General features: G+C 43.1%; 1 protein-coding gene across 1 annotated transcript in view; it reads right to left on the minus strand.

The window, feature by feature from the left end:
* Window positions 1-23,698: 23,698 nt before the first annotated feature.
* Window positions 23,699-24,285, minus strand: part of LOC137645121 (larval cuticle protein 65Ag1-like) — a 1,247-nt gene continuing 660 nt past the window's right edge. Inside the window, exon 3 of the mRNA XM_068377959.1 lies at window positions 23,699-24,131. Coding sequence (XP_068234060.1) covers window positions 23,915-24,131 — 217 coding nt within the window. The 3' untranslated portion in view covers window positions 23,699-23,914. The remainder of the gene's footprint in view (window positions 24,132-24,285) is intronic.

Genomic DNA, 24,285 nt, shown 5'->3' on the forward strand with positions numbered 1-24,285 from the left:
TGAATCTAATTTACAGTACTGCTTACGAAGGTAACATGCCATCAAGATGTGCATGGCTACGGTCTACGGCAAGCTGTAGTCTACGGCAAAAGTAATTTGCTTGTTACTTTATAAGGTAGATTCCGTTGGGTTTGAATCTTTAGAGTTTAGACATCCCTCCCAGCATTATATGATACTTTCCAACGTAATATTACATTATGAATTTAAACCGACTAAAGATCGAGTCTGAAATAAGAATAAAAATAAAGATTGGTCTCCATTTTTTTTCAGTGATAAGATGGTGTGGATTTTTTTCTTTTAGATCACCAAACCCTTCCTGCCAGATACTGTGTAACTAACTATTAAAATTCACTACGCCGTATGATTAATCCATGGTCTAGAAAGAGCCCGTGGTCTATTAAAATTCGTGTTTATGACGAATAAAAGTTACAAACTACAGGAGAGGTTTCTAACTAAAACCAATTTACTAAACACATTATAATCATCTGTAAAATTAATTATCCAACAAAGGAATAAGGATTAAATTTAGTCTCTAAACCCACATCAATGTTCTTTTGTAAAGAGACTACATTTAACGCAACGATTTTTCAATAGACAAACTACAGGAGGTTGTTTTAAATATAAATTAATGTAAACGTATTTAAAAGGAAATGTTTTAATAAAGTGTGATATATATATATATATATATATATATATATATATATATATATATATATATATATATATATATATATATATATATATATATTGCACTATAAAAACAATATCAATGGAAGGGTGAGCATGGAAATTGTTTGAATAAAAGGTATTAAGCCTCATTGTGGGGAAGTTAACATATCATTGATAACATTCGGTGAAGGAGTTAATATATACTAACAGACTAACACTAAAATTTGTCAACTGTATAGATTAGATATAATATTTTATCTTATATCATATTCACAGGTGAGTACATTGGCTCCAAGAATTGGGCCAGATCTACTAATATCGAAGAAGAAGAAGAGACGTTTCAGACTTTCAGCTGTAGTCCTTACTGTGTTTTGTGAAATTCTAGTTTGTGTCCTGTAGGATTTCCAGCAATTTCCGTAAAGTCGACGTTTGTCAGTCACAAATTTGTTTTATGCTGTGCAGAATCTTATAGATAAGAAAGGTAACGTAAATTTTCCTAATTTATTACAAGCTCAATAAGTTATTTAAAGGTTAGCTCTTTGCGATATGGTAGGTTAGGCTAGGCTAGCCTAGGGTTGAGAGAGGTACTGCAAACTATTAGGTGAACCGTTATATTCTTATTTTCAAGTCAATTATATTCACATTAGAAATTTAACCAGTTTGATCTACATTGGGCTAACTAGAGTTTATGATTGTTGGTAAATATGACTATTAGAACAAATGGCCTTTTACCACTTAGACCATAAAGACGAAAAAGGAATCTTTGATGTTTCTTTTGGGGAATGATTAACGGTTGGTGGTTAATAGTATTTATATCTACTTTTTTTTGTTCGCTATGTAAGTATGTGCTGATTCGTTTAATGTTGCTTCAATAGAATTGTGATATACTTGTGTGAAATTTAGTTTTTTAATGGGTGATGGGTTGTAAATTTAGAGTTTGGGACAGGGCTGGCTTATGAACTCTAATTAGGGGATCAAAGATGCAAAAAAATTTTTTTGGTTAGGGAAAACAGAACAATAAAATACAAGGATTTACCGTGACCTAACCTGACCTAGGATTACTTGTCACTTATCACATAATTAGTACAGTATATTACAGTCATGCATTTTTACTTGTATGCATCCACCTAACCTAACCTAACGTATGAAGTTCTCTGAAGCAGCCATCAAGTTTCCTAACCAGACCCACAATGCAATACCATTTGGATTACCTTGATAAAAGAAAATCTTTCTATCTATGTTAGATCTATCATTTGATAGAATCTGGAGATACAGATTAGAAGGTTCTGGTTGGTCTTATTGATTTGGCATGACTGGCAGGCATGGAAAATAAAGCAAATATATACTCCTCCGAGTATTTTGCTGATGGGTTTGAATTAATGGTAAATATATACTTTAATTTCTAGCCAAATACATGAACCATATAATTTTCCTACTCGTTTTCTTGTGTTCTATACATTTCTGACCTTGATTTACAGTGGATTTTAGTATTTTATTTTTTTTATTTTTCATATTAAGGAGATTTAATTATAAAGTTAAAATTTTTTGTATTAGTCTCCCAAGATTTAAACTAAAATAACTTCATTACGGTTGCATCTTACCTAACCTATATCCTTAACTAGCCCAACTTCTCACCAATGGTTTATTTCCCTTATCATGGCATTAAAAAAAATTTGAATATAGGAATGCCTCTTGTGTCCTAGGGTACCGGGTTATACCTAATCTTTGGTAAACTCTAAGCACCCCCTTGCCTAACCTAACCTAGGCCAGCATAAATCACAGAAAATATTTGATAGTATACTTCAGTTGTTAGTTGTTACCTTTGGTACGTCTCCAAATCAAATGTATGCCCCTTGGCCTCCACTTCCAACTACCCTGACTTTAAGACTTTGATTTCTCCTCTTAGTTCCCTATTATCAGAAGGTCATCCGAATATTTTCTTCACAAGTAGAGTAAATGTCAAATTCACTAAAAACTATCCAGAAAGAACTGTAGTAATCCGAGTTACCAGAACCTCCACACATCCAAATATGACACTCTTGTCTGAATGCAGTGTTGAGCAATCCCAACACTTGGTGCTCTTCACCAAGTTCACAAACTCTGTGTAATTTAAGAACCAGTTGATGCCATTACGGAAATTTACTTTTAGAACTTTGTCTATACAGTACTGTACTGTACTGTTTATGGTATAATAAAACTGTTGGCAAAATATTCAAAGTGAGCATCTTCTTTATATTCAACCACCTGATTTTATGCTAGAGTGTATCAAGCTATTTGTTCAGTCCAACATTAAGATAGCCACTGTGTTCTCAGTCCTCCATCGGCTCATATATGATGACCCTAAGAGAATTTCATTAGATTGATAAAACGTTGGAATGCCAATGCTATTATCCTATACAGTACTTTATTAAGAACGTGAAGAACACCATCCTCATCATGGATTATCACAGTGATGAAAAAGAATTGAGGAGTCTGTGAGTAACTAAGTAGCCTAGATTACTGTCAGCTCTCATTATTCATGGGTTCTGTCTTTGCAGATTCAGTCATTCATGATATAGAGGCCCATATAAACTATTAAATAAAAGATCACCTACTGTATTCATGGTTTTGCGATAAGTACTCTCACAGGCTGACAATTTCAAACTGACCGCGCTCTTTCGCATTTGGCATGTTTCTTGCCATTTCCCTCTCAACGCTGACTCTGCCTTAGTCTCAAATAGTGTCTACTTGTGTGTGCATCTCTCATTTCTATAATTTTTATGCAGAATAACTTGTGATTAAATAGTCTGTACATATCCAGTGTATTTATAGTGATTTGAGTATACAGTAAAATGTGATCAGACTTACTGCATAGAACTTCATACGTAATCAGTTGGTGGCGTTGAACTGATACTTTTTCTTTTGATTTTTGTTGTGTTATTATATTCATATATCATTGTTATTGTTATATTAACTACTGTACAGTATTGTAAATGAAATACCCTACTTTACAGTAATAATGTAAACATAGGCTATGTGTATGCTGTGAGTGATTGGTGCGAGTCGACCTGTTGAAAATAGTGATTGCTTATGAGTGTTACCTTAGCTAATTAAGCTGTACTGTAGTGATAGTACCGTACATATATATTACAGTAATATACACTACAATATCAGCGAATATTGTTAGATAGGAACAGCAGTTTGTTCCTACACTAAATACAAACCCTCATTCTATACTATAGGAGATATTCTAGCGCGAGCTGGAAAATATGGCAGAAAAACCTTAACAAGGTCGTTAACGACCGGACAGGTAATTACCCACCTGTCAGTGGTGGGGGACTGCCGGTTGGTAGCTGCTGTTTACCTTCAATCGAATTTTAGCCGTCGCAGTGGTAACCACTGCTCCTGCTTTATTTGCCTGGCAGACTAGCCTTTCTTTTTTTTTGAGTTTTGATTAATCCTTCTTCTTTTTCTTTGTTAGATGATGTCCTCTATTTTGAGGAAGTGTTCATGGCGCCTTTATATCACCGTTGGATGTGGATCCTCTTTCCCAATGCCCCGTTACGGAGGTCATGGGTATTCTGCTACCCTGCGGAGGATGGGTTCCCCTGCCAGTATGTAGAAGTGGTCTTCGCAGTACCTCCTCCTCCTCCTCCTCCTCCTCCACTTCATTATCCTTCCCTCTTCGGAGGCTAGGAGGGAGAGAGAGAAGAGGAAAAGGAGAGCTCGCACTCCTTTGCCCAGTCGTTCTCTCCGGAGTCTCAGGCGACATACGAAGAGACATAATCGTTTTTGCTCTTCCTCGCCCTCTGTCTCTTCATGAGATGTCTTGCCGTTAGTCTAAGCGCTCTCGTCACAAACTTAAGAGCGCTTCCTCCTTACCCTATCATAGGGCATCATGAGCATATGCGCTAACATGCACATACACTCCAACAAGAGCATAGCTCCATCACGCGCCATGCGCTCACCCGCCTGTGCGCCGCCAATCTTCTGCTCAATGGCGCTCTCCTATACGCTCCCGCGCTCCAACATTCTCCTGCACGTGCGCATACGCGCCCAACACCTCACTCTCCTGCCCGCTATACTGCGCACCATCCTACCTGCCAGATAAAACCTGCGCATTAACTTTCTACTGTTAAAAGGACTTCTGACAAGTCAGCCATGCTGCCTTCTCCTGCGCACCAACCCTTACCAATGCGCCAGCGCTTATCATCGCAACAGTGCTTATCATCGCGCCAGCGCTTACCAACACGCCAGTGCTTACCAACGCGCCAGCACTTAGACGCGCCAGCCTTCTCCCGCATCTGCAAGGATATGCGCGCATGCCCGCGCGCCCCATATGATTCCACTACGCGGGGAATTTTACCCTGCGTGCGTGCGCCCTATTGCTGGCACAGACGTGCGAGATCACTCTCCCGCACGCCCGTTTATGCCTGCACATAGATAGTCTCACCGAAGAGACAGGCAAGATAGGAAGAGACGTTATCATTCTCGCTCTTTCTCGCCTTCTATCTCTCCCCGAGACTTCTTGCCTTGAAATTATATACACTCGTGCCACAAACCTGAGAAGAATGATCCCTCTCGTCATCGTTCTGCCTCGCTGTCGTCGTCGTGCGAGGGATCATTTAAGAAACCAGGAGCGTGGCCAAGGGCAAAGCATGTCCTAACCTCGAACCCTCTTCTTCACATAATAGTTTGAGGGTCTCCGTCCACTCTAGAAAAAGTCAGATAGAGCGCGTCTCCTTGCTTTACTCTCTATCTTCACAGAGTTCGCTCTCGCCTTTGAATTCTCGATCTCTGACTCTTTGGGGTCTCGTGACAAGGAAACTTCGGTTTCCCGGTGCGCTATCCATTCGTTTTCTCACAGCAAGTTGCTGAAACCTCGGGCTCTCGTGCATTTAGTCTCGCTGACACTTAGGTGTCTTGTGATAAGGGAGACTTCCGTTTTCCCGTTGCTCTAGCCCTTCGGGTTCTCGCAACATAACCTCTAGGAGCATGCACGATCACGCTGAACCTTCGGGTTCTCACAACACAACCTCTAGGGGCACGCACGATCATGCTGAACCTTCGGGTTCTCGTGACACAAGTCATCAAGAGTGTTACTCTTAGGTCAGAGAGTCTTCGGACTCTTGTCGTGCGGAGTGTTCGCGTACGCCCATTCAACACTACGCCCATGACAATTAAGAGTTTTACTCTTATGGCAGAGTCTTCGGATAACCTCCCTAATTCCTTTGCTCCCCATTGAGTTAAGGATTTCGAGTCTCTCGGAAACCTTGAAAGAAGATGCAGGGGTTCAGCCCTTCTTCTCTTCGGTTGAGAGCAGAAGGGAAAGGGGAAACGTGTTAGAGAGGCTAAAAGAAAACACCCAGATAGCAGCAACATAGAACGCGATGCCGAGGACTTCGGCCGCTCCGTTCGTTATCCTGCGCTTCATGTGGCAGCTCATGAGCTGCCCATGTTACAAGGTAACACTCGTTATCAACCTGCAACTTGATCAACTTATGAGGAAACTTAGATTGCTGACAGGAGGTTCGCCGCCAGGGATTAGGGACCCTTCCCTTACGAGGGAGGGATAACCTTCCTCGAAATTGGACTGCATGAGAGATCCATCCCCCTTCCGAGGGAAAGCTTCCACACTTCAACCAGTCAGCAACCTTCCCTCCTTCGTAAGGAGTTGCGAACAGCTCAATCAGTGAGTTTTACTTTTGCTATTTTGTCCCCGAAGACTGTGCTTTCTCCCCTGGAGCTGGGGAAAAGCAAGTCTACGGCTTGTTCCTCCGTCGGGGGGAACTTCTCCCTGGGAGTATGCTTGGCTCAGCCGATGTCCTTCATCAGGAGGACTTCTCTCTCGTCCACGAGAGGAGATTATTACGCCTACGTTTTTTCCGTAAAGCTGGGAGAAAACTTGCCTTAGGCGATGCCCTCCTTCAGAAGATCTTCTCTCTCGTTCGCGAAAGAGAGGTTATTACGCCTATACTTTTTTCCCATAGGACTGGGGGAAAGCTTGTCTTGGGCAGTGTGGGGAGAAAGCTTGTCTTAAGACAGGTCCCCCTTTGGGAGGACTCCTTTCTCGTTCACGAGAGGAGATTTTTACGCCTACATTTTTTCCCTAGAACTAGGAGAAAACTTGTCTTAAACGATGTCCTCCTTCGGGAGAACTTCTCTCTCGTTCGCGAAAGAGATTATTACGCCTATGCTTTTTTCCCATAGAACTGGTAGAAAGTTTGCTTTAGGCGATGCCCTCCTTCGGGAGGACTTCTCCCTCGTTCGCGAGGACTTCTCCATCGTTCGCGAGAGAGAAATTATTACACCTACGCTTTTCCCCATAGAGAGGGGAGAAATCTTGCCTTTGGCAATATCCTCCTTCGGGAGGACTTCTCCCTCGTTTGAGAGAGAGAAGTTACTACGCCTACGCTTTTCCCCATAGAGCAGGGAGAAAGCTTGTTTTAGGCGATCTCCTTCGGGAGAGCCTTCCTACCACTCACGAGAAGGAAACTTGTAGGAGTTTGCTGATCCATGCTCCTCCCTCTTACGCTTTTGGTCCTCCTCCAGGAGCGGAGTGAGAGCCTTGTATTAAGCGACATTCTCCTTCGGAAGAACGATCTACCCTGCGGAGGAGTTATTTTCATTCCTGACGTTCTCCCCTTCGTGTTGTAGGGAGGCGTCTTTTTGAACCTACTGGTTCCCCCTCACATTGGCCCCTTGGGGTCTCATGATGATCACCCTTTCGGCGGGCGTGATCGGGAACCTTTAAACTTTCGTCATGTTTATCCTACGGGCTCTCATGACCTTAGGAGTCCTTCGGGCTTCTGTCGCGTTGGACTTTCGAGTTCACACGACTTGGAACCTTCGGGTTTCAGTTATGCTGAGTAGTCAGGCCCTCGTAACAATTAGCACAGTTTCCATGCAGGCACGCAATTAGCGCTATGCATGCGACCATCGTCATTAAGAGTTTTATTCTTATGACAGAGCCTTCCGACTCACGTCAACGGTCTTTGCAATTACCTTCAGACACTCCGACTTCTACCATTCTTCCCCTTTCGATAAGAAAGTACGAGGGGTAAGATATAAAGTTTGTCTGCTACTCGCGTCTCCACTTTTTCCTGTAATAACACGCGAGGAATTATCGCAGTCTGAGGATTTCTCGGGAGTGCTGCTGTCGAGGGACTTAGAATCCTCCTACTTAAGGACTCTAAGAACTATGGGTTATATCTCATGCCTCGGCGATTTACTTATGTCTCCTCGACCCTTTGACTCTCTAGCCTTAGACAGGCTATGTAGTGACAGTTTGGGGTTCGAGTCCAGCCCAGACTCGTTAGTGCCATCAGTGCCTACAACCTTACCATCCTTGTAAGCTAAGGTTGGAGGGTTTTTTGGGGGAGGCTATAGATCTATCTGCTGAATCTTCAGCAGCCACTGCCTGGCCTTCCCTAGTCCTAGATGGGATGGAGAGGAGGCTTGGTCATTGACCTTATATGGTCAGTCTCTAGGACATTGTCCTAACGGCTAGTGCTATGTCACTGTCCCTCGCCTCTGCTTTTCCTGAGCGACCTTTAAACCTGGTCGGTTCTCCAAGATCGGAGACGTCAACCTTCTCCTCTGATCTTGGATCCCCTCACGGCAAGGCTCACACCAGGTTAATCCTCAAAGAGACAATCTACTCTTCCAGGCTCTTTTCAGTCACAGAAGCCTCGGCAAGGGAAGCGACTTCAATGTCCCCTCTGGCTTGACACGTGGTCTGATACAGAACTTGTCAAACCTAAACTCTAGGCAGTCCCTACAAGAAGTCCTAACTGCTGGGGCTAAGACAATGGATTTTTTAACCGCTACAACAGCGACAATGTGGAGCAATTGAGTTCTCAAAAGGAAGGATCAGTAATTCCCAGACTTCCTTTTGTACCTCGGTGTGGATAGCTTCTCTCAGTCTCGGCGATTAAGGGCTATCGCGTAGCCTTGAGCCTCATCTGTAGATGGAGAAGGGGTTGACCTCTCCGCCTCAAAAGTCATCACCTTGTTTGTTTCGGGGTTTGGAGTGATCTTGCCCCCCAGTTGAGATTAGACCATCTCCTTGAGACGTGTCTTACGTTCGCTGAAGGGTCTGCCCTATGAGCCCTCAAGGGCCTCAGGCTACTCTCTGAACTTTAAGACCGTCTTCCTCGTACCTCTGTCCTCCGCTAAAGGGTCAGTGAGCTACATGGTCTGTCTTACATCACCCATTCTAAGAGATGGGGGTGGGGGGGCGAGTGTCTCGCAACTTCGTACCGGGCTTGGTGGCTAGAATCATAATCCTTCATCTTCCGATGAGAGATTTCGAGAATTTCCACACTCAATAAGGTAACACAGGATGCAGTCCAGTCGTTACTATGCCCAGTCAGGGCGTCGAAGAAATATCTGAAGCGCACTAGACTTTTCAGACCACGTCTCCGTCATCTCTTCCTTGTACCAACAGGGTAAAGAAGAGAATCTCTCGCAACACCATATCTTTCTGGCTCAAGAAAGTTATTGCGAGGTCTTTTCACAGAGACCCAGAGGCAGCGCAACTCAGAGCCCATCAAGTTAGGGGAGTGGCTGCCTCTCTGGCGTTTAAGAGAAATTTCTCAGTCTCCCAAGTCTAAAGTGTTGGGGTCTGGAAATGCCAATCTACATTCACTGCTCACTATTGGAGGGTCGTGACACTTAGGTCTCTAGACACCCTTTCTATAGGGCCTATTGTGACAGGTCATCAGGTACTGTAACTACTTTACGCCCTTGCAGGGGACAGTAACCATTGGTTGAGTATTCTGGGTTACACTAGGTTTTAAGAAGGACATCCATCGATGTTCTTCGTCTCCTTCTCCCCCACATCTGGGGATCCTAGCCTGTATCCAGTTTCAGCTGGACTCGCCAATGGAAACAAGGTATGATACTCGTCTGATTCCTCTCACAGAGTATAAGTTATACTCGTGGTCACGAGGTTTCCCCTGTGCAAGGTCGGGGGAATCCTAAGTTTGAAGGGGTCCGAGTCAAATGTCCCTGACCCCCTTCATCCTGAAACATTTGTTTCCATGAAGTTGCAAACCTTCAGTCGTACTGAGATTCTTTGGATCTACAAAGAAAGAAGATAACGGAAATTTGTTGCTTCAAAAGAGTCTAGTCTGAGGACTATCTTCCCTAGAGATAGGGAACTCCTTGGCCACCCTGGTCTCAAGACTAAGTCTCCTATAGTAAAGAATGAGGGTTTGTATTTAGTGTAGGAACAAAACAAACTTATAACAGGGTTTGTATTTTTCCTAACATACAAACCCAAATTCTTTACACAAATCTTCCCTCCAACACCACCCCCCTAGGATAGTCGTAGCTAGAATCCGATTGTAGGTAAACAGCAGCTACCGACCGGCGGTCCCCCACCACTGACAGGTGGGTAATTACCTGTCCGGTCGTTAACGACCTTGTTAAGGTTTTTCTGCCGTATTTTCCAGCTCGCACTAGAATATCTCCTATAGTAAAGAATTCGGGTTTGTATGTTAGGAAAAATACAAACTCTGTTATAAGTTTGTCATATTTTGTTGTTACTGCACGTATTACATGTGCACTTAAGTGTGGCGATGACTTGTGTTATGTGTAATGTACTGTACTGTAGTCTTACTGTATACTTGTGTACATTTACAGTCAGGCCCCACTCTTCGTGAAGGTTAGGTAACAGAGACGGGTGGGAAAAGCACAAATTCGCGTGTCTTCGGTGCCCAAGGATGGGATAGCTCCTAACCTAACGTAACAATTCACTGCCCATTGCCTACACTTGGATAATTAACACACTAAGTACTGCCTAATCTTGTTTTTTCAATATTAAACTTACCCGATGATCATATAGCTGTCAGCTCTGCTGCCCGACAGAAAAAACCTACGGGCGGAATACGCCAGCGATCGCTATACAGGTGGGGGTGTACATCAACAGCGCCATCTGTCGAGCAGGTACTCAAGTACTCGATGTCAACACAGAACCAAATTTCTCTCTGTCGTGCCACCGGCAAGACCTACTGAATACGCTCTTGTTTTCTGGATTGATTTTCACGTTATTTGGTGAAGTATTCATTTCTGGTTATTAGCTATCGCTGTGCAGAAGTTATCTTCAATACTTCCTTGCATTCTTTTTTGGATTTTGGATTATTTGTTGACGACTTGGATAGATTTTGAATTCCCCCCTTTGACTAATTCAAGATGTCTGACCCTTCTCAAGTCCCCAAGTACAGGAAATGTAGCGCTAGGGACTGTTCAAGGCGTCTTCCGAAGGCCTCTATCGATCCGCACACCGTTTGTTCCAATTGTAGGGGTAAAGCCTGTCAATTGGAAGATCGATGTGAGGAATGCGCTGGGCTTTCGGAATTCGGGTTTCAACAATTCCTGAAATATGCACGTAGGCTAGAGAAGGATAGGATCAGGAGGAGTTCGTCTCGCTCAATTGATTTTTCCTCTCCCCATGCCCCTCAACCTATTCCTTCCCCTGTAGTGGTTGCACCCGACCCCCCTGCTAGCTCTCATCAACCTTCAATGGCAGATATGATGCGTGCCATCCAGGCTCTAGGTGAGAGAGTCGAGTCATTGGCGAATGACCGCAATCAACTCATGGCTGACGTCAGAGAGTTGAAAGGTAAAAGTGCAGTGGGAAGTGAAGTGAGTGTCAGTGCAGTGAAAAGTGTCAGTGTTACGCATGAGGGTGCGTCTGTTCGTGCCTGTCGTCCTCCCAGTCCGGGACCTCTTGCAAGCTCCCAAGCCCAGGGGAGAAGCAATGTCGTACGACCAAAGGGTTCGACAGGCTTTAATCAGCGGACAGACGTACCCTCCGTGGTTTCGGACGTATCTCACATAGATCGTCCCACCCACAAGAAGACGAGTGAGCCCGTTCATTCCTCGTCTGCGGAAGAGGTTTCTCGACAGAAACGATGGACCAAGGTCTCACGGCCTCTTAAACGTAAGGTCCCTTCCGAGCTAGTCCAACGGCCCAGGTGTAGCCACTGGGTCAGTTCGGACTCGCTGCAGTCCTCCGACGACTGCACACCTCCTAAGAGAGGCAAAGTGGTACCGCAACAGGCAGTAACTCCGTCTGTTGCCGCACCCGCTGTTTTAGACCCTCAGTCACAACGGACAGTAGCTCCGTCTGTTGCCGCTTTTGTAGACCCTAAGTGGTCTTTGCTGCAGTCTATGCAGACTCAGTTAGCTGCTGTTATGCAGGAGTTTCGTGCGGAGAAGGTTGCCGCTGCACCCGTTAGCCCACAACCTGCCACGGTTGTGCGCCCAGCAGACGCTCAGGCTGCCTGCTCCCACACGCCAGCTGTGAGAGCTCCTCCACCCATGCGCAGTCGACCCTGCCAGACGCATGCTGACGTTCACAGACGCACGGAACCCTCCGTTGCCGTACGTGAGCTACCACAACAACAGGAGGGTGGAGTTAGGCTGCCGTGTTTTGACGCGGTGCGTCAGCCTCCGCAACCCACGGTGGTCTCCGCTATCCTTCCACAGTCGGGAGTAGACTCTTTGCGCACCCACTCAGCTTTGGTTGTTGCCAGTTCTCAGACTGACCAACAGTGGCATGATGTTGGGTCCAGTGCAGCCACGCATGCGCCCGTGCTGCCGGACTCAGCCGTCCAGCCCACTCCGTTGCCTCTTCCTCCTCAACATTCAGACGATGGTATCTCTGATGATGACGAAGCTGCACATCTTGACGACCAACCCTCGGACATCGAAGAACCCAAGACCTCGCCTCCCTCCTTAGACTTTAGGAAAGTGCTTGCGCTGTTCAAGGATTTATATCCGGATCAGTTTGTGTCTGCAGCACCACGCTCGCCTCCCTCTGAGTTCGCTTTAGGCATGCAGTCAGCAGCACCTGCCTTTACGAAGCTCGTACTCGCTCGCTCGTCCAAGAGAGCTTTAAGGGTACTGGGAGAGTGGTTGCAGTCCAAGAAGCAACTTGGGAAGACATCCTTCATGTTTCCCCCGGTCAAGCTTGCTTCCAGATCTAGCGTCTGGTATGCCACGGGAGAAGTTCTCGGCTTGGGAGTTCCTGCCTCTGCCCAGGGCGACTTCTCAAGTCTGGTAGACTCTCCCCGCAGGCTGGCTATGAGACGCTCCAAGATTTGCTGGACTCCTTCGGATATGGACCATCTTATGAAGGGAGTTTTCCGCGCATTCGAAGTCTTTAACTTCTTGGACTGGTGTTTGGGAGCGTTGAGCAGGAAGACCTCCCCTTCTGATAAGGAAACTTCCATGCTCATCATGTCCTGCATGGACAAAGCCATACGGGATGGTTCTAGTGAGCTTGCGGCTTCTTTCGTGTCTGGGGTTCTCAAGAAGCGAGATCACCTTTGCTCCTTCTTGTCAGCTGGAGTCACCCCATGTCAAAAGTCGGAGCTTATGTTTGCTCCACTCTCGAAGTGTCTCTTCCCTGAAGAGTTGATCAAGGAGATTGCTGCCTCCTTGATCCAGAAAGACACCCATGACCTGGTGGCTTCATCCGCACGCAAAGCCACCCCTTTGCCCTCCGTACCTAGACCAAGGATGGACACTCCAGCGTCAAGGTTCATTCCGCCCTTTCGTGGCAGAGCCTCCAGCAGAGGAGGTGCTCGTGCCGGAAGTCTACGTGGGAGCAAGAAGAAGGGTTCCAAGTCCTCTAGAGGCAGAGTCTGACTGCCACCTTCTTCAGACAGCAGTGGGAGCCAGGCTCAAGAACTACTGGCAAGCCTGGGAGAACAGGGGCGCAGACGCACAGTCTGTGAAGTTACTCAGGGAGGGGTACATGATTCCATTCTTACGCAAGCCCCCTCTAGCAACAACTCCCATCGACCTCTCTCCCAGGTACAGAGAGGAGGACAAGAGACTAGCTTTACAGCAAGAGGTGTCTCTCTTACTACAAAAGGGAGCGGTAGTCATAGTCCGGGACCATCAATCCCCGGGCTTCTACAACCGCCTCTTCTTAGTGCCGAAGAAGACAGGAGGGTGGAGACCGGTGCTAGACGTCAGTTCTCTGAATGTCTTTGTCACAAAGCAGACGTTCACCATGGAGACGACAAAGTCGGTTCTAGCATCGGTCAGGAAGGAAGACTGGATGGTCTCGTTAGACCTAAAGGACGCTTACTTTCACGTCCCCATCCACCCAGATTCCCAACCTTTGCTAAGGTTTGTTTTCGGGAAGGTTGTATACCAGTTCCAAGCCCTGTGCTTTGGCCTAAGCACGGCACCTCTAGTTTTTACCAAACTGATGAGGAATATTGCCAAATTCCTGCATTTAGCAAACATCAGAGCCTCCCTCTATTTGGACGACTGGCTTTTAAGAGCTGCGTCAAGTCGTCGCTGTCTGGAGAATCTACAGTGGACTCTAGATCTGACCAAGGAATTGGTTCTCCTGGTCAATATAGAAAAGTCCCAACTCGTCCCATCCCAAACTATAGTTTACCTAGGAATGGAGATTCAGAGTCAAGCTTTTCGGGCTTTTCCGTCGGCCCCCAGAATCAGTCAAGCCCAAGAATGCATCCAGTCCATGCTGAAGAAGGACCGATGTTCAGTCAGACAGTGGATGAGTCTGATAGGGACGCTTTCATCACTGGACCAGTTCATCGCGTTAGGGAGACTCCACCTCCGCCCCCTTCAATTTCACTTAACTGCTCACTGGAGAAAGGACAAGACGCTAGAAGCGGTCTCGGTTCCTATTTCCGAGAAGATGAGGTCGTCACTGACTTGGTGGAAGAACAACATTCTCCTCAGGGAGGGTCTGCCGCTGGCTGTTCAGACCCCCGACCACCTTCTCTTCTCGGACGCATCGGACACGGGCTGGGGTGCGACGTTGGACGGTCGGGAATGCTCGGGCACGTGGAATGCGGTTCAAAGCGAGTTGCACATCAACTGCAAGGAGCTACTGGCAGTTCATCTGGCCTTGAGAAGCTTCAAGTCCCTCCTTTTAGGCAAGGTGGTGGAGGTGAACTCCGACAACACCACAGCCCTGGCGTACATCTCCAAGCAAGGAGGGACTCATTCGATGATGTTGTACGAGATCGCAAGGGACCTCCTCACCTGGTCAAGAGATCGAAACATATCCCTAGTAACGAGGTTCATTCAAGGCGACATGAATGTCATGGCAGACCGCCTCAGCCGGAAGGGTCAAATCATCCCAACAGAGTGGACCCTTCACAAGAATGTGTGCAACAGACTATGGGCATTGTGGGGCCAGCCCACCATAGATCTGTTCGCAACCTCGATGACCAAGAGGCTCCCAATTTATTGTTCACCGATTCCGGACCCAGCAGCAGTTCACATAGATGCCTTTCTTCTGGATTGGTCCCATCTAGACCTTTATGCGTTCCCCCCGTTCAAGATTGTCAACAGAGTACTGCAGAAGTTCGCCTCTCACGAAGGGACAAGGTTGACGTTGGTTGCTCCCCTCTGGCCCGCGAGAGAATGGTTCACCGAGGTACTGCAATGGCTAGTAGACGTTCCCAGAACACTTCCTCTAAGAGTGGACCTTCTGCGTCAGCCGCATGTAAAGAAGGTACACCCAAGCCTCCACGCTCTTCGTCTGACTGCCTTCAGACTATCGAAAGACTCTCGAGAGCTAGAGGCTTTTCGCAGGAGGCAGCCAGAGCGATTGCTAGAGCTAGGAGGACATCCACTCTCAAAGTCTACCAGTCGAAGTGGGAAGTCTTCCGAAGCTGGTGCAAGTCCAAATCAGTATCCTCAACCAGTACCTCTGTAACTCAGATAGCTGACTTCCTTTTATACCTAAGGAAGGAAAGATCCCTTTCAGCTCCTACGATCAAGGGTTACAGAAGCATGTTGGCAGCAGTCTTCCGTCACAGAGGCTTAGATCTTTCCAACAACAAAGATCTACAGGACCTCCTTAAGTCTTTTGAGACCTCGAAGGAGCGTCGGTTGGCCACACCAGGTTGGAACTTAGACGTGGTACTAAGGTTCCTTATGTCAGCAAGGTTTGAACCGCTTGAATCAGCCTCTTTAAAAGATCTCACGTTGAAAACTCTTTTCCTCGTCTGCTTAGCAACAACTAAAAGAGTCAGTGAGATACACGCCTTCAGCAGGAACATTGGATTTACATCTGAAACGGCTACATGTTCCTTACAGCTTGGTTTCTTAGCCAAAAACGAACTCCCTTCTCGTCCTTGGCCCAAATCGTTCGATATTCCGAGCCTTGCTAATTTGGTTGGAAATGAACAAGAAAGAGTACTATGCCCAGTAAGAGCTCTTAAGTACTATTTGAAACGGACTAAGCCATTACGTGGACACTCAGAAGCTTTATGGTGCGCCATTAAGAAACCTTTACCAATGTCGAAGAATGCAGTTTCTTATTATATCAGACTTTTAATTCGAGAAGCTCATTCCCATCTGAATGAGGAGGACCATGCTTTGCTGAAGGTAAGGACACATGAAGTTAGAGCTGTCGCAACTTCAGTGGCCTTCAAACAAAACAGATCTCTGCAGAGTGTAATGGATGCAACCTATTGGAGAAGCAAGTCAGTGTTCGCATCATTTTACCTTAAAGATGTCCAGTCTCTTTACGAGAACTGCTACACCCTGGGACCATTCGTAGCAGCGAGTGCAGTAGTGGGTGAGGGCTCAGCCACTACATTCCCATAATCCCATAACCTTTTTAATCTTTCTCTTGAAATGCTTTTTATTGTTGTTTTTTGGGTTGTCCGGAAGGCTAAGAAGCCTTTCGCATCCTGGTTGATTTGGCGGGTGGTCAAATTCTTTCTTGAGAAGCGCCTAGATTAGAGGTTTTGATGAGGTCCTTTAGTATGGGTTGCAGCCCTTCATACTTCAACTCCTAAGAGTCGCTCAGCATCCTGTGAGGATCGCGAGGCTCAGTAAGGAATACGTACTTAAAAAGGCAGAGTAATTGTTCAAGTCGACTTCCTTACCAGGTACTTATTAATTTTATGTGTGTTATTTTGAATAACTGCTAAAATGAAATACGGAATACTTAGCTCTTAATGTTAACATATATGCTGGTCTCTACCCACCCCCCTGGGTGTGAATCAGCTATATGATCATCGGGTAAGTTTAATATTGAAAAATGTTATTTTCATTAGTGAAATAAATTTTTGAATATACTTACCCGATGATCATAAATTAAAGGACCCACCCTTCCTCCCCAATAGAGACCCAGTGGACCGAGGAGAAAATTGGTTCTGTGTTGACATCGAGTACTTGAGTACCTGCTCGACAGATGGCGCTGTTGATGTACACCCCCACCTGTATAGCGATCGCTGGCGTATTCCGCCCGTAGGTTTTTTCTGTCGGGCAGCAGAGCTGACAGCTATATGATCATCGGGTAAGTATATTCAAAAATTTATTTTACTAATGAAAATAACATTTTTTAACTTTGTTTCTATCGCAGTATAAATATTTGTTATTAAATCAGTAAGGGTACAGTAGGTCTACGTGTGTACATTACATACTGGACACAGTAAAACTACAGTACAGTACTTAATACTACAGTAAGTGATTGTACATGAGGCTCATTGATGCGGGCTTGTCCTTGCATAGAAGGACACCGATGCGGCAACTTTGCCAGCCGTGGAGACTGATCCTCACGGTTTTTGTCCTGCGTGCAAATTCGCTCCTGTACGCAGGTGTCTCCTTGTAGTGAGTGGCTTCCTTTCCAAATGTAGCGATACAGTAGACATCTGAATGCCAAGAGGGACTATTCTCCTTCAAATTTATTTTCGAAGGTGAAGAAACCTCGACGTCTTATTCCGTCGGTTTGATCTTGTCACTCTGACTCTGCTCGATCGGTCATCTTGCGGATCCAAGGGCTTCGTTGCTTCCCCTAAAGACCCTTGGCCATAGTGGTGTCTCTCTCACCTAACGCTGTGCATCATCCGTAGCCTTCCTTGGGGCTTGCTGGTTCCCCATGCAAGGAACGGCTGCTCAAGGTCCTTTGGTTGGGGACACAGTGGAAGCACATAGCTGCCTCCCCAGAGGTTGACTTTGGTCTTCCTCACAGAGGCTCCAGAGGTCATGTACCAAAAGAGTCTCGTCTCTTCTCGTAGCGACCTGACCAGCTCGATCACCCAACATTTGTCCTGCTTCAGCGAACAAATGTGAACAGTTGTAGATAAGTACTCCTCGGGTTTACCCATTGGGGAATCCCTCTGGAGTGAACCCAAAAACTACTGTCTGCTATGTTTCGCAGCTCACAGCGTGCGATGCCAACCCTCAAACTGAGGTTGCTCAGTATTACTAGGGTAAGCTGAGTCTGATTCACAGAGGTTCATCTCTGATTGGCAGGCGGCCATCTTGTTCTTAGAAGGTTCCTTTTGCTCTGGTAAGGTGGAAAAGTCTCCAAAAATACAATCTTCTTTTGGCTGCTGGAGACTATCATTAAAGCCTTAGACCCTAGCTTCCCCGGCACATCGGAACAATTGAAGGTGCGTGGCCATGATATCAAAGGGATTGGTGGTACTCTATCCTTTAAGAAAAATGTTTCAGTGGCTCAAGTTTTAGAAACTGTAGTATGTAAGCGTTAGATCACCTTTATTGTGCATTATTTGCGTGACTGCACTCACAAGTCTTTAGTCACGTTTTCACTCAGACCTGTGATTGCTGCTCAGCAAGTGGTGTAGCAACTTTGCTTCTTTACAGGACCAAAAGTACCACATCTAAGATAGCGGTTACAATGTAACACTAGGCCGGGAGTGAGTGTCTGGTCCTTTTCTACTCTTCTTTCCCTCCCTTGGAGTATAGCTGTTGGAATCATATGTAGTTGGACAGACATAGATACAGGTAAGCCTCCCTTTTAGCTGGTAGCTTTTCTATTGCTTTTAAATAGAAGTGTTCATTCCATCATCCTCCTTAGGATAGGGAGGCTGGATATGTACCGGAAAACCCATCAGATTGTTTATGCCTTATATGACAGACTTACTAGTCTAAGGAAATGATTTTCTTTTGCAACTCCCAACACCCTTGGTTGCCTGGGCTGTGAACCTGATGGTATTTTAGACCCTAGTTAGCAAGGTGTCTAGGATGCTATTCTCCGTCCAAGATTAGCAGTTCTTGGATTTTAGCCAGCCAGTTTGGTAATAGGGTCTTCCTCCTACCTAAGGATGAGTCTTCTACTAAAGGATGAAAGTTTGTATTCGTGAGGAACAAATCACATATTTTAAAAGTAATTTGTATTTTGCATAAGTATACTAACCCGAGTCTTTTAACCCACTTTCTCACGTTCATCTCTTCTTAAGTCCCAGATGCAATTAAAGTGACTTCAGCTTACTGGCAAGAGGGGTGGGGCTCCCCCCCCCCCCCACTGGTCAGCAATTACTAGTTACTTCAACGAGTTGGAGGACTCGGGTTTGCATAATTAGGAAAAATACAAATTACTTTTAAATTTTGAGATGTTTGTATCAAACAAAAAAGTGTGAATCCAAACAATGCACATCGAAAGGTCCACTCATGATGGCATATTAACATTCACTGTAGATACAGATTAGCACTACCGCTTGCATTCAAAATGTGTGGTTGTTGATAGAAGACACGAGGGATTACTGTTCTTAATTGACCAGTATGGAGCCTGTAGCAGTAGATTAGGTTAAGGAAAAAGGACATTAGCCTTAGGAAAAGGGTTTTGATATACTGTATTGGTAAATTTATCAGTAAAAGCATAAGATACATACATATTCTTATGCTAATGCATCTTTGTACTTTATGTAGTAGATGATGCAACCCACCTGGAGTCATGTATGATGTAGTCAAGCCACTTTTGCTTTAACTGCCATTGTAGATAGATATAATGCTCTTGCTGCTGTTAGATTGGATTGTTTGTTCTTGTGTGCTCTTCAAGTTATGAAATCGACAAGAGAGATTGAAATGTGGAAGTTCCTAGGTCAAGGTAAGCCATGTGGAAGATTTATGTCTAGTATATCTAAATCTTCACATGTTGCAGGTTTCTCCCTTTTCAGAGTATAGATCATGGCCCCTTTCACAGTCAAACAAGTTTAGGAGGAAGAATAGGACTAGGAAAACATTCTCTGATTTCTTGAGTTCGATGTGGGAGTTAACACTCTCTCCATGGATGCTGGAGGAGCCTTTTTCCATGTTTCTTCAGCGTTCTTAGGCTGCCATTGGTTGGTGTTTCAGGTTCTTCTCAGGCTTTTCTGTCAGCTGGGAGTACTGTACGCATGAGAAGGAGGATGATCGTGACTTATGCTCGGAATGGATTTTTACACCTGGGTGTGACGTAGCCACTCCCACTGTCCTTAGACTGTAGTGATTGTAATATGTCTTATAAAATATATTGGGCTTTTGAGTGCTTTGAAGGCCATCACCACTGATAAAGGTGATTCAGCCCATGAGACATAGGACCCAGTGATAGATAGGGCCCACATTTCTCCCTCTCTGCCTGTGTCCGATCGTGGAGTACTGCTGGTTATAGCGGAAGAGACTCCTATAGTTTTTCCTTCTGTGGGTGTGGCTTCTTTGAGCCCGTTTCTATAACTTCTATAGAAACTGTAGAAGTGATGGTGCATGCCTTCACGGGTGTGTGTGTGTTTGTATAAGTATCTAATCAGTCATTATTCTTTTTAAAATCTAAGGATCTCCAAAATTTGAAACCTTTTTATTTTTCCGTTTTTTCGATGGAATATAGTTTAAAAATAATTAATTGTAATTTTGTGGTAAATATCATATATTAAAGGATTTATAACCTTATGTTAATCAGTTATCACTTGATAAAGACACTTTAGTCGAAGCAGATTCTGAGGTGTAAGCCTTTTGGTTGAAGAAACAATGACTTCTTTTTCATTTTCATCTATTCTGTTCACTACAGCACTGTTTCGACAAAACTCTTCATCAAGTGATTACTGACCAACGAGTTTACAAATCCTTTTATACATGAGATTCAGCTAAAATGAGGAATAATTATTTTAAAGTTATATTGTATAGAAAATTAGAATATAGAGGGTTTTAATAATAGTTTCATCAAACAATTGACCAAATATAATGAAATTAGAGGATAATACTGGATTTCTGGGAATCTTATCTGGAATCATCAAGAAACTGTCAGATTAGAGAAACCATTTTCATATATAGATACGATATCCTTGTATAATTATTATTTTTGTGAGTCTGCTGACTCTACCAATATGACGAAAATATTTACGTATTTATAGATATGTAGACTGTAAACAGGCAAGTCTGCCCATAATAGTGGTAGATAGAAAACTGAGAGTGGGGTAACTACATTAAATCGTTCACGAGCCGCGAACTCGGTAATGTTTGGGGCAACTAAATTTCATTATGCATAAGCGGAAGCCATTATATAAAGAAGAAGAAAGAATGATGAAGATTATTCTCATTGATGTATATATTATATATGCAGTATATGCATACTAGTCGTAATTTTACATAAACTTAGATTATATTCCATTGATTTTGGACATTATAATCTAGGATAAATTTAGTTTTATACACTTCTTAAGAGAGACAAAAAAAAAAAAAACATCGAAACTTAATTCAGGGAAGCACAAAAATATTTTTTTTTTTACTTTATAGAATTATTCTCTACTTGAAATTGAGGTTTTATACCAAATTTTATTTAAATTCTGATCTCCCAGATACACACCTGTCTCATCTCCACGATCTTCTATTTTTGAGGCTACTTCAGTCAAATTGTGAAGCGTAATTTCCTGAATGGAAAAGGTGTAATGAAAGGCACTAATGTTTTTTTTTTTTTATGAAAAATCTGAATAGAAATTTCAGTCAACCAAAAATATGTAGACACATTTTAATAACTGGCCAGGGCACCAGCTGCCCGTTGAGATTCTACCGCTAGAGGGTTATGTGGTCCTTTGACTGGCCGGCCAGTACTGCAATGGATCCTTCTTTCTAGTTATGGTTCACTTTCCCTTTGCCTACACATACACCGAATAGTCTGGCCTATTTTTTACAGATTCTCCTCTGTTCTCATTCACCTGACAACACTGAGATTACCAAACAATTCTTCTTCACCCGAGGGGTTAACTACTGAACTGTAATTGTCCAGTGGCTACTTTCCTCTTGGTAAGGGTAGAAGAGACTCTTTAGTTATGGTAAGCAGCTCTTCTGGGAGAAAGCCACTCCAAAATCAAACCATTGTTCTCTAGTCTTGGGTAGTGCCATAGCCTCTGTATCATGGTCTTCCACTGTCTTGGGTAAGAGTTCTCTTGCTTGAGGGTACACTCGGGCACACTAATCTATCTCGTTTCTCTTCCTTTTGTTTTGTTAAAGTTTTCATAGGTTATATAGGAAATGTTTATTTAAATGTCATTGTTCTCAAAATATATGTTTCCTTTCCTCACTGGGCTATTATCCCTGTTAGGGCCCCGGGGCTTATAACATCTTGCTTTTCCAACTAGGGTTGTAGCTTAGCAAGTAATAATAATGATAATAATGTCCTTGCATGGTGATCGCCAGACTGGGTAGCCTACGAGTCCCGCTCAAACTCGTTAGTTCCTTTAGTCATTGGTCGCTGCAACCTCTCCATCCTTGTGAGGTAAGGATTGGTGGCGGGTTGTTTTGGGGGAGCCTATAGGTCTACCTACTGAGTCATCAGGAGCCATTGCCTGGGCCTCCTTGGTCGTAGCGTGGGTGGAGAGGTGGCTTGGGCGCTGATCATATGTGTATATATATATGTATATATATATATATGTATATATATAAGTATATATATATGTATATATATGTATATATATAAATGTATATATGTATATGTATAAATATATATATGTATATATATGTATATATATATATATATATATATATATATGTATATATATGTATATATATGCATATATATGTATATATATAAATATATATATATATATATGTATATATATATATATATATATATATATATATATATGTATATATACATATATATATGTATATATTTATGTATATATATATGTATATATATTACAGCATATATATATATATATATATATATATATATATATATATATATATGTATATATATATTACAGCATATATATATATATATATGTATGCATATCTATCTATCTATCTATATATATATATATATATATATATATATATATATACAGTATATGTATATATATACAGTATATATATATGTATGTATATATATGTATATATATGTATATATATATTTATATATATGTATATATATGTATGTATGTATATGTATATATATGTATATATATACATACATATATATATATATATATATATATATATATATATATATATATATATATATATATATATATGGTCAGTCTCTAGGGCATTGTCCTGCTTGCTAGGGCAATGTAACTATCCCATGCCTCTGCCCTTAATAAGCTGTCTCTAAACTTTTAAAGGCACCAATGTGGTTTTTGGAAAATAAGCATAGAAATTTTGGGTTGATATGAGGGGCCAACTAAGCAGATTTAGACATACATTTAAATAACTGGAAATTCATTTCATGCAAGGTGTAGGGCCAGCTTCCAGTAAAAACAAAATTTGGTGAATTTTGTTCTTGGGCTGAATTATATAATATACACACGTTTAAGGCTTAGCTTAGTGTTAATATTTATAAATATTACAGATGTTAAAGGAATTTAAACTTATTTTTAGCCATTTACTCATAGTCATTGCTGTTATATTATGAGGATTATAGTGCCAGTATGTCATTTAGATTGTATGGCTAAATGCTTTTAGAACAAAAATTATGTACAAATTCATTACCATTCGTGACGTGTGTTCATTTATATCAGCTTTTATGTATTAATTAATGAATGTGTCTATAAGAGTTTTGTGTGAATTTATCTATATTTTATCTTTATTTCTATTTCTATTAGTTATACCTTACGCTGATGACCATAGTCACTGAATAGAAAGAAAATTCTATTGAATGGTGGTAGAAATAATCCGTAGAGTACTACACTTATGTACAACGGTAGTATTCGAGTAAAGAAGTTCTTTTATTTGTCTTTTATACCTGACCTAACATATATTCTTACCACGAATTATTTTTATGATTTTAGGAGGTTTATGGAATTTAGAAACATTTTTAATAATTTGCAGATTTATTTATTTACAAAATACACATCATGCAATCGTTTGTTGATTACCTGAGATAATTAATTTATTAAATATGTCATCTTAACTCCTAAATCGTTGGATGTCGGTCGTGTTTTCTTCTATGGAGAAGTCGTTTATGATGGGGGTGTTAAACCCTAGAGGATTAGTTGGGTCGGTGATTCGAGATTATCATTGGTTTTGAAGCTGTTCAAGGGGCTTGGTAACTGTTGGATGGGGCACTGCGTGGGGCAGAGCGGGCAGCTTCCTCATCCTCGCGTCTTGCCTTTTCGATCTGGTCGAGGACGAACTGGGGAATGGGGTGGGGGAATTCGGGTGCGACTGGCAGGAAGGAAGACTGGGGCTGGAAGCCATTTTCGTCAGCGACGAAGGTCATCTCGAACTGTTGGCCGTCGGGGAGGGTGAAGCTGTGGAGGAGGAAAAGGAAAAAGAAATGAGAAAGTGGCCAAAAGGAGACAAGAGAATGTGTCTCATTGTGTTGTTTTCTCTTATTGAGTTGAGTTGAGTGAAGGAAATAGATGGAGCAATGAAGACATACAGACAGACAGACGGAGAGACTTA

Source organism: Palaemon carinicauda, chromosome 1 (genome assembly GCF_036898095.1).
Source record: "Palaemon carinicauda isolate YSFRI2023 chromosome 1, ASM3689809v2, whole genome shotgun sequence".
NCBI classification, from domain to species: domain Eukaryota; kingdom Metazoa; phylum Arthropoda; class Malacostraca; order Decapoda; family Palaemonidae; genus Palaemon; species Palaemon carinicauda.